This window comes from Aedes aegypti, chromosome 1 (genome assembly GCF_002204515.2).
Source record: "Aedes aegypti strain LVP_AGWG chromosome 1, AaegL5.0 Primary Assembly, whole genome shotgun sequence".
NCBI classification, from domain to species: Eukaryota; Metazoa; Arthropoda; class Insecta; order Diptera; family Culicidae; genus Aedes; species Aedes aegypti.
This window is the reverse complement of record NC_035107.1, coordinates 244692861-244704959: the sequence shown is the minus strand read 5'-3', so window position 1 is coordinate 244704959 and position 12099 is coordinate 244692861. Positions and strand designations below refer to the sequence as shown.

At 37.5% G+C, this 12099-nt stretch overlaps 1 protein-coding gene across 3 annotated transcripts in view; it reads right to left on the bottom strand.

Moving 5' to 3' along the window:
* The window catches only part of LOC5566409, a 718065-nt gene that overhangs the window by 346784 nt on the left and 359182 nt on the right, over positions 1–12099 (bottom strand). For all 3 annotated transcript variants that reach the window (XR_002498600.1, XM_021837392.1, XM_021837393.1), the window contains exon 4: positions 7034–7248. Coding sequence is in view for 2 of the 3 variants with exons in the window: in XM_021837392.1 (XP_021693084.1) it covers positions 7034–7248 (215 nt within the window). In the remaining variant the exon portion in view is untranslated. The remainder of the gene's footprint in view (positions 1–7033; positions 7249–12099) is intronic.

The window sequence follows — 12099 nt, the reverse complement described above, 5'->3', positions numbered from 1 at the left end:
GACCTCGGAGGATTTTCTTGGCAATATATCTTGTCAGTACTATTTGTATCTCCATATCTTCTTCATTATTCAACTGGCCCTTTCCAAGCTCTTCTTACTACACTACAGAAAAAAAACATTAAGTTTATCTCGGGTTCTATGATAGATATCAGAAAACCATGAAGTGAACGGAATATTTACACCAAAATCAATTTGATTTTATTGGAAAAGTATGACAAGAAGAACTTATTCTAGTTACGCCTATGGCATAAAAATACATTTTGAACATTTGTTCGTTACTTTCATAACGAATACTGAGAAAAATCTTTTTGTCAAATTTTCAATTAACTCAATAATATTATATTCGTACAAAATTGCCTCTTTCAGAGCCCCTCCTGGCTACACCACTGGCCCATCACCCGAAAGGCTTTGGGGTTTTTCATATTTCGACATGTAGAATCTAACAAAAATAGTCCGATTGAAAACCTCGTGTAACACCATCGTGACCTTCCCTTGTCAGTACACCATGCAACCATCAGAGTGTTTGCTTGACTTTGCGAGAAGAAGCAACCTTGTAATGAATCACGAGAATGAACAGTGCGTGGATAAATGAATCCTACGAGTGGGAAAGGCTTCGCGAGCCACTTATCAGTGTGTTCATTTTGCTTCTTTGGCGTTGCATCCGTTCACTTTTTGCGATGCTCTTCGTGACGCAAAAGTGATGAATGAATTTTGGCGAATATTGGATCGCGAAGATGCGTCGATTAACGTTCGCGAAGAAGATCCATCGCAACACTGACCCCTACCATTATTTCGTCCCCTTAATGCTACAACTAGATAACTCGAAAATCAAAATTTTGAGATGTGCAATTTTGAAAGTATGACCGTTTAACAAGGTGATGGTTAATCGCAGAGATTATGATTGAAAAATAATCTTTAACTTGTGTATTTTGAATCACACGCTTAAGACCTGTGGATATTTTGCATTTTAAGAAAAATGTTTTGACATATTGAAGTCAAAAAATTCAAATTTCGAGTTATCTAGTTGTAGCATTAAGGGGACGATTTGTAACCCAATGAAAACCGATTGTACCCCGTTTGGCATGAAGTCGTTTGGCATAAGGTCGTTTGGCATAAAGCAGTTTGGCATAAAGTCGTTTGGCATAATGGTCGTTTGGCATTATGGTCGTTTGGCATAATGGCCGTTTGGCATAATGATTGAGTTAGAATGAATATCGGCATTTTCGAAGCTTTTAACGAGATCAACACCACTGAGCCCATAGCAAAAATTTTTCGTAGTTTCTCAATAAGCGTGGTGGTCGTTCAGAGATAATCCAAGCTATGAATGTCAAAAATTGTAGTGACATAAGAGAGCATAACTGAATAAAACTAGAGACGGATCTGCTGGAAGATGTTTTTGGAATAATAATTTTCTCCACATCCCAGAATCTTAAGCAGGCATTGCAGAATTTGCTCTCATTTTATTTTGAAGCACGATCAAAGCAAACGAATATACACATCCCATCTGTTGCGGCAATCTATCGCAAGTTGTAACAAGTCTGATAAATAGGAGCAGTGAACGAGAGCTCCAAAGAGAGAGCGATGATAAAATCAATTTATCTCGCTTGTGTACCGTTGGGGGTAGGTGATTTATTTTACTGGCGCGACAAACAATCCCCGAACTTTCGATAGCAATAGTATCCCCCAGGTTTAGAACTTGTTTAGAGGGATTTTATCATGCACTCAGTATACGATAAACAGTTTCTCAAAATATGCTGTGTATTATAATAGTTACAGACAGCGATACGTGAGTGATTTTCTCAATTTTATCAGGATTCAATCCTTGAGCTTGAGACGTTTCTCAAAAGAATCGCACGCGTCACGCAACTGGTCCATCGTCTCAGAAATAATGAAGCTTCATAAATTGGTGCACAGTTCTCATTTGAGGTTCGCTCTTCTTGACCAGCATATACGAGCATACAAAAAAGTCCAGAGAATTAAGGTCCGGGTAGCTGGGATGCCAAGAAGTCTTATCGAGAAAATCACTCGAATTCTCTCGACATCACGCTTGCACGATATTCGCCATGTTGGCCGATACACCGTCCTGTTGAAAGACGTAATAATCCTTCCCGTAGATGCCCCAAAGTGCCGGGACCACATCCTTCTCCAGAACCTTGGTCTTGTAGTACGCTGCGTTAATTCCCACGTTTTTCTCGATAAAAACCAGTGGAGCTTCCCGCGCCTGGATATGACCCCTCAAACCATCACCGACACGGCGCTTTGGAACTGCGGGATGATTATGAGGGACGGGGATGCTGACTTGCTGACGAACGTCAACGCTCACAGCCGATGATTTTGGACATTGTGGGGCTGTTGCAAGACAAAGAGTTTCTCAACAGAAACACGAACTCCTGACCTGCTTGCCACGAAAGTGCTGGTTTGGCTCTGTCCCTCCTTTTTTTCGTCGTAGCCTCCGTTACTCAGTAAACCTTGCGTTTCTTATTACACGGCTTGTATCCCAGGTCCTTCATCATGATGGTATAAGCAGTCCCGATCGACACATCCAGATCAGCAGCGGTCTTCCGGATCAAGCGGTTCATTTTTGGGCAAACCTGCTCCCTCACCATCTTGATGACTGCTGGTGTCTTAACCGAACGCGGCCACCCGGCGGTGGGATTTCAACCGAAGGAATAGGTAGCTCACCTCTCGCAAATAACTTTACTATGACGCCGCGGTTCTCTTTCATCGTGAGCGGTAAATAAACAACAAATGACAGCAATTCGACATCATGCGCGTCGGTTAGCCTATATACGAGGCTAAAGCTGACACCAATACTAATACAAAGAATGCTCATGATGCGCACCTACACAACAATGAAAAGATGTATTCGAACTTATTGAACACACTATTAGGGGAAGTGGTGGTAAAATGAACAGGGGTGGTAAAATGAACACCGTGCCTTTTACCGAGAAAAAAACAAATTTCGATGAATTTTCATCACGCACGAACAATTTAGAGCATAATTCGGGGTGTTCAAGTCGATACGTAAGTCAATTAAAGTGAAAACATCATTGAAACCTAATATTTTATAAAACCACGTTTGAAAATTGAAACTGACGTAACTTTTACCTTGGAGGTTTTTCAGTGAGGTTAATATCGTTGTCATATGATGTCAAATCTGATACTTTTAGATTTTCTTGAATGGGTTACAATCATTAATGGATATATTTTGGGTAACGCAATGAAAATTTTCAGAAATATTTGTTTTGCTCACGATTTTTGTATGATGTTCATTTTACTACCAACAGCTGTTCATTTTACCCACATAGTGCAGGTAAAATGAACATTTACATCAAATTTTGCTTGCGCCAAATATATGTGAAAATTCAACTATTTTAGTCTGAATTCATGTCGCTGCTATAGATGACATCCCTATTTTTGATGTTGTGGGATAAAACTGTACAAATTCCTCGTTTTTCTATTAGAAACACAATGATTTCTTTAAGGTGTTCATTTTACCACCCCTTCTCCTATTTTTCAAATTGTAATAAAACTTAAATACAGAGGTTCATACGGTTTTTTATTCAAAAAGAAATTTGATATTATGATTAAACACAATTTACGTCAACACTGGCTTATAATTTATCAGCAATAAGGCTATCCATAAGGACTTTGCGCGACAGGACTGACAGCTAAAAGTGTGCATGCAACCGAAACGGACCAGTAAACAAAACATGCGAGTGTTATCAGGACTTAACATTTTCCTTTGTAATCGAACGGTCACTCCGATCGCGAAACGTCAAAAGTACATGGTAAACAAAAAACCAAACAAAGTGTTTGGATGGGCATCTAATTCTTCCGAAAGAGATGCACTTTGCGAAAAAGGACCACGTGATTATTGAGCTGAAATCGAATTCAGGTTAACTTCTGCGTTCATGAGTCCTCTCATGGCGTAGTGGTAACGCGCCCCAACTAGAGATCGGGGAGTCGTGAGTTCGATTCTCACTGAGAAGACGTGTAACTTTTTCGCAAATCTTCACATCAATTTGTCCATCTAATACAATTGCAAATTATATGTAATGTTTAGCTTTTCGGTAGTCATTAGAAAGAGTTTGTTTAGAGTGGAATTTCTCGAAAAATTAAGGTTTTGATGAAAAAATTCTGAATCATGAAGAATTCACAACAAATTCCAAGGAATACTTCTTCAAAAAATATCCATGAATTTTCTTTACAATAAGAATCCGTGATATCTGCAAATAAATTCTTTAAGGAATACACAATAACAACCGTAGAAATTCCTGAACAATTTACAAGATGTTTCCTTGCCGGAACTAGTCGAGTAATCTATGAATTAGTTCTTCAACGAATCATTGGCATTCATTGGGCAAACTTTCGTTCAAAACTCTTGGTAAGTTCCTTTAAAAAAATACGTAGGCATCCCTTGAGCAGTTTCCATTAAAATTAGTTAAGAAATTTGGAATCAAGGTCCTTGCAAAACTTGTTTGAGGAACTCCTGAACAGATTGACAAATTACAGAGGAACTCTCGAGAACAAGAGCTACTAATTTAAAAAATATTCAATATGAATGCATTTTTGGAGAATCTCTGGTGAAGTTTCGTGAAAAAAGCTAGAAATATATAGAGTCATTAGTGGAACTCTAAAACACAATCTGATAGAAAAAAGTAAATTTAATAAATAAACCATATTTGGAATAGTTCAAGGATGATTCTTTGCAGGAATTACTAGAGCAATGCAGGGTGCCCGTAAATTACCCGAACAGCAAAATGTGGGAAAGATGACCTATCATTGAAAACATAATAATAAATCAATGTCCATGTACATGTTTCGTTATAATCATATGTTAACACAAAATAGAATTTAAAATAGTTTAGAAATTATTGCATTGTACTGAGATAACCAAATTAGTCGCTAGACATTCAGAAATTGATTTCACCTTAAAATCTAAAAAAACAATAATTCAAATTTTCTTATTGTTATTTTAAATAATTTACAGATCATTGGAATAGGATGAAAGGAGGTAATCATGCGGTTCAAATCCAGTGAGTTCGATGAACATTTCTCTTCCGTCATAAAGCTCAAAAAATGGGTCGCTTTCAGACCACTTAATTTATTTGGCTTCGTTAAACAAATATTTGAAATCGGAAATGTGTTGAACTTACTGCTCAACAATATAATAGGCCAAGAAATTAAAACATGCAGGAATGCTGAAATTTTTCCGCTTAATTGTGGAGAGCCATGTGGTTAATGTTTGTACGGGTAATTTGCGGACACCCTTGAATTGTTTCATAAACAAATAATTAGAATTCATTTGTGAAAGAAAGTAAGTAATCAAATTCCAGAAAAACTTTCGTGAACAAAACTCAAGCAATGTTGAACATCATTCCGGAATGCGTGAAGGCCATTTATGACGAATCCCTGGTAGAGTATCTGAAAAAAAGCTGTTGAAATAAAACTAAGATTTGAAAGAACATTCATGGAATTTTAGGTCGAATGAACTTAAAACACAATCTGAAACAAAAATTGCATGATATAGTTGCACACAGAGTAAGTATTTATAACTTTCACAATAACGATTGTTTTTCTCTTAATTCTGTAATTAATCTGTGAACGATACCATCCAGTGATACAACTTTCACCCAATTAATTTTGCTCTTAAACTCGAAACCCAATTTCCAGAAAATCTTGCCGAAAACACACTGCCAAGTATTGCTTTACCCTCGTCCATCGTAAATCCCGCTATCAGACAACTCTCGAGCGTAAAGCTTTTCTCCCGAATTGTAGGTGGATAATCGAGTGTAATCCTATATTTTTCGCTTCCAGCTCGGACAAAACTGAAACCGAGAAGAGACTTCCCTAAACCTGCCCCGACCAACTCGTTACTCGGACGCTTTCAATTTCCCTGCCCCCGACCACTCCACTTTCGCTGATTGCAATAACGATCAGCGTGAGCTTAACTTCGCCAGCTACCGAAAACTCACCCACTGCACACAAGAGTGATTTCGGTTAATCATGGTCAAAATCATGTCAAATTATGAGTGCGCGTCGTACTGAATATGGTTGCAACCACAAACAAAAAGAACTTCTTTCCAAAAATCGGGGTTTAAAATTGTCACTAATTGTTGCAAAAATGGAACAAAGGACGTTTCCCCGGAATGCGCGCTCTCTTTCAAGCGTGAAATTGTAAATGTTGATAATTGCAACGAATTGAGCAATCAGTTAGATGCTTTAAGACATAGTTCCCCAAACTTGTGTTTCGCGACCCTCCAACGCCTCGTCACCTTTCTTTATATTATACACACAACGTTTGTTCAAGTCGTCTTCAGAGGTCTCTCAATGGAATAAATGATTTACTTGAATTTTCCCCAGTCCAACAAATCATTATGAAAAAGAGAACCCATTCTGACATTGTTCGGACAGGGCTTTCTCTGGAATATTATTTAGTTCACTTTAATAAAAGTGATCTTAATAATACTAGAGTTTTAGAAAAAGCAAGACTTATGTTCGATACCCGTGTGACATGGGAAAATTTCCAGAAACCTGGAGGAAATTTTCAGAACCCCACTCGGTGCCGTCGGCGCCAAAAGTTGGGTCATGGTACAAAACATCACGCAAAGGACGTCTGTCCTGTGAAGAAAGATACCAAACAGCTTGTTCTAGTTACCCCTCTGTGCACCGCAACGACGGAACAGGAGAAATATTTAAAGAAAACTCCCCATTCAACTTTAGTCGGAATTGGCAAACAGGCCACGTTATTGTCCCGGTTTCCGCTGGCTCCGAAACGGGTTTGTCCTCCTCTCGAAAGGATTATAATTACATAAGAAACAATAAGGCGGCATCCACAAATTACGTAACGCTCTAGGGGGAGGGGGGAGTAGGCTTAAGCGTTACGGCTCATACAAAAATTTGAAATTTTTCATACAAAAAGCGTTACGGAGGGGGGGGAGGGGTTCAAAAATTTCCAATTTTAGCGTTACGTAATAAATGGATGCCGCCTAAGAGAACGGAAAACTCTCTGTCTCATGGTGGGACTTACGTCGACGTTGATTCCCGGAAAGGGGATGGCCTTCTTCTCCGGATACTCGCTCGGCAGGTATCGATAGAACTCCCGCAGGCCCCGGTAGAACTTGACCGAGTAGAGTGGCGAGTCACCCAGGTCGTACAGGCAGCGGAGGGTGGCGTGGTGGGATCGGCGGACGGCTGGCGGATCTACCACCAGGTGCACGTTTCGTATCGCTCCGGCGCTGAAATCTGCGGAAGAGAAGGAGAACGGAAATCGATTTTAGTTTCAGTTTTGCAAGAAAGTGATGCTTGGGGATTAACTCTTTAACGAAATGTTTAAATTAGATTTAAGGGGTCTATTTTGTAAATCGAGCAGATTCACGTGACTCATCTGTAGTCACTGTCGATCAAAGTAAGCATGCATATTTCAGATGTCACCCGTCGACTCCCATAGTAATCCAGTCACATAAAGTGACAACTGTCGAAAAACTCGAGTGACAGAGCTGGGTCGAGCGATTTTTTCGATCGACAGTGACTCCAGTCGAGTCATTTTGATCGACTCGACTTATAAAATAGACCCCTAAGTTATACGTTTCAGGTTACTCAGGTTATGGACCAATGCATGAGTTCACTATCTGACGTTTGAGCGGTGCCGTGTTATTTACGTGACCATGGCAACGAGTGAATTCGGCACCGCTCAAACGTCAAATCTAGGACAGGACGTGACAGCTCAACTAAGACTGCCCTGTTGTTTTTCAGTCGATAACCTTGACGATACAGAAGCCAGTGCAACCAGAATCCTTTTAAAGCAAACCTTGTGAACAAATTCAAACATCAAGGTTCATGATTTTGTTGTTTCTTATACGTTTCATTCATTCAGTGCAATAGAGGATGCTAGCTTATTTAAAAATCAGGTTTATATTGAAAAACGGCGATATTTTTTGAGAAAATTGAAACAATTTTCATTACATTGCTTTGAAGTAAGTATTTTTCATTCATTTTAGCATTGCAGAAGCACATGCGGTAAACCTTAAATCGAATATAAATGAATCTGAAGCAAAATGATTTCATTTAAAATTTGAAACTTTTTATTAAAACTCTAATTTATGAACACGGCCAGGCTAGCAACAAAGTGCCCTGTTGCAATCCAACTCAACGATGTGAAAGTAGGCTTTGCCAAAACGACCAATGAGAAGTGGTCTTTTTTGACAGGCAATTGGTTTCGTTTTTGCACTCTGATCTGACTTGTCTTGTCTTAGCGTCAAATAAGTGAACTCGTGCATTGGTCCATAGACCAATGCATGAGTTCACTATCTGACGTTTGGGCGGTGCCGTGCTTTTAACGTGACCATGGCAACGAATGAATTTGGCACCACTCAAACGTCAAATTAGTGAACTCGTGCATGGACCAGTGCACGAGTTCACTATTTGACGTTTGAGCGTGCCGTGTTATTTACGTGACCATGGCAACTGGTGAATTCGGCACCGCTCAAACGTCAAATTAGTGAACTCGTGCACTGGTCCATTGGTCCATTGGCTACTCAAATATTTTTTTATGTGTTATTTATGTTGCCATGGAAGCAAGTGAATTCGACACCGCTCAAACGTCAAAATGGACAGATGCACGAGTTCACTAATGGACCAATGCACGAGTTTGCTAATTTGACGATTGAGCGGTGCCGTGTTATTTACGTGGCCATGGAAACGAGTGAATTCGGCACTGCTCAAACGTCAAATTAGTGCATTGGTCCATTAGTGAACTCGTGCATCGGTCCATTTGGCGTTTGAGCGGTGCCGAATTCACTAGTGTCCATGGTCACATAAATAATAAGGCAACCGCTCAAAAGTCAAATAATGAAATCGTGCATCGGTCCATGGATCAATGCACGTGTTCACTAATTTGACGTTTGAGCGAAGCCAAATTCACTGGTTTCCATGGTCACATAAATAACACGGCTCCGCTAAAACGTCAAATAGTGAACTCGTGCATCAGTCCATAGTGAAGTCGTGCATCGGTTCATTGCAACAGTTTGTTGCCTAAATCAAATCCTGACTACTGAGATTCATTTCTCATCACTAATTCCTGAAATTCTTTAAGGTTATAAAACGAAGCCAAACTTTGAATTTTCAAATGCACAAGACTGGAGAATCTGACAACAGTTCGTGTTGAAAATCAATCAAATTACTTGCTTGCTGGTGGTAACTAATGGGATAAATTTTCAAAGGTGGGCGCTGTTTGGTTCTCAAATCTTGTCTTGAAATCTTCTGAATTCATTTAAATATGGCGGTTCTGCGTTCGGTGAATCGCGCGACAAACAAAAAATAAACAAATTGACTACCACAAGAACCAGCCTGTCGTTGTGTGCAACAAGCGTAATTTTTCAACATCTTCGTTTTTTTGCAACCGTGGTGTCAATAATTCCTAGAAATCCTTTTCCCAAAAATCGCATTTTCTGAAAAATGCAAATAATGCCGTTTTATATGTTTATTCATAGAGCAGGTAACTAGAAGAGAGTTAGTTCAATGTGAAAAATTGCTCATTCCGCCATATTGGAAACACATATTTCATCTGGCTAGTTTGTTGTGATAATGTAGACTAGCATGCCATGAAATTGAAAACAATTCAATTAAATTTAATTTCATTTTTTTTTTTTGATTTTTTCACTAGCTTACCCCTATGATTTGCGCTGAATGAAGTTTGATTTTTATTCGCAATTCTTTTTATTAACATGAAGAAGCAAATCAGAATACGGTTTGAATACACTCTCCAGCAACAATAGTTCTTATCTGGGAGGGAGAAACCGATACAAAATTTATGTACGTCATAGTGAGCCGAGATTCTGCTGTCACGAACTGTCACTGTGAGCCCAGATCTTACAGGACGGACAAACTTGATAAAAAGCGCGTAATTGATCAAAACAAATTTTTGCATTTCAACAATCGGTTGAAAATCAATTCCTGCACACAAAAAATTAATGCTACGATAGCACCTTTCAATTTGATTGAATATAAAGTATTGAAACACGCATTTTTTTACAGTTTTCCAATCAAAATTAAAATTAAATTCACTTATAACTATGGCCCTTTCTCCAAGTTTGTCCAGAAAGATCGAAGGTACACAATAAAAGAAAAGTAGCGATTCTTCCCAAGCCTGCCTTGATTGTCGTTGATGAACTGGAGTTATCTTGCAGTTTGGAAAAGTGTTGTGTCATATTTCGTGTGTAGCTTATATTTCTATATTTTTTTTTATTCTATACCTATTTCATATTTCCTATCAATTCTACTCAGAGTGTACCAGCCAGGGAGCCTTTTGGAATAATTGTAGCACTTCCAATTAAGAACAAATGTACTCCAAGTCGAGCATAGAAAATCAGCTGGAATATTTTCAGCTCTTATTGCTTACAAATTGAGCTACAGATGACGAAAAATATCTTGAATAACCTCTAAAAAAATCAAATTTAGAAAAGTGTGTAATATTTCAAGATTTTTTTTTATATATTTTTTTTGAAATATCAAGGATTCAATAAAATTTTGAAAATGATTCTAAAGCTTCCTCCCTGGTATAGTACTGAAGAATTACATAGAAGATCCAATGTTGAAACATTGGAACAAAAGTTGAATACAGTTATTAATGATTTTAGACGAAAATCGTTACAATCTTCTACTGCCACGATAAATGCCTCATATAGTTAAATTAGCTTTACAGCCATTCCATGAAAAACCGATCTAGTGGGTCTCCGAATTCCGTGAAAATTTGCTATTTTGTTCCTTATCCGAAATAAGGATACACGTATTTTTGGATTTTTTGATTAGGGTGACCATTTCCGAAATAAGGTGACCAGAAAAATCGCGACTTTGCAAAATTTTTATTTTTAAAAAAAATTATAACTTTTGAACCGTTTGACCGATTTTCAATCTTTTTGGACGAAATGAAGGCTAAAGATTTTGACTTTTCCAATTTTACGTATACTGTCAAATTTTCAGCGATGTATGTTGTTTAGGTTTTGAGATATATTTTTTTGAAAATAAAAAATCAGTCATTTTTTATCGGCACACACTGTAGGTCTCAGCGCACTAGATTTGTAATGTTTAAAAAAATTATAACTTTTGAACAGCTTAACCGATTTCCAATCTTTTTGTATGGAATGAAAGCTTAAAATTTCAACTATTCAGACAAAATTAAAAAATCTGATAAAAATATGTTTAAACGTGAAAAAATATTAAAATTTCTAGTTTCCTTAGAAATTTCCATATATTTTAATGTGAATTTATTGTTTTTCAAAGTTTTCTATTTTTTTCTGAAAAGTTGAGACCCTTAGCTTTCATTCCATAAAAAAAGATTGGAAATCGGTTGAGCTGTTCAAAAGTTATGATTTTTTTTAAACATTACAAATCTAATGCGCTGAGATCTACAGTGTGTGCCAATGAAAAATGACTGATTTTTTATTTTCAAAAAAATATATCTCAAAAACTAAAAAACATACATCGCTGAAAATTTTACAGTATACGTAAAATTTTTAGGAAAAAATGAGAGCAGCAATAGCCCCTTTGGTCGCGAGGCCTTCAAAACACGAAAAAACGGAAACTATTGAGTTTTTTCATGTAAAAAACACAATTTTTGTGAAATTTTATATTTTTCCCGAAAAGTCAAAATCTTTAGCCTTCATTTCGTCCAAAAAGATTGAAAATCGGTCAAACGGTTCAAAAGTTATAATTTTTTTTAAAAATAAAAATTTTGCAAAGTCGCGATTTTTCTGGTCACCTTATTTCGGAAATGGTCACCCTAATCAAAAAATCCAAAAATACGTGTATCCTTATTTCGGATAAGGAACAAAATAGCAAATTTGCACGGAATTCGGAGACCCACTAGATCGGTTTTTCATGGAATGGCTGTTTACTGAAAAGCGTCTTTTCTCTTATACGTAAGTGAACTCAATTCACCTGCAAAAAAATTGAACTGCTACTACAAATGAAATGTTATATACGTTGTTAAGAACATGTAAATGAAAGCTTAATTCAGTTTTACCAAATTAGGATGATAGTGTTACTTAACAAAGAACACCTAATTATAAGACATGAATGAAATGAATGTAATGTTCG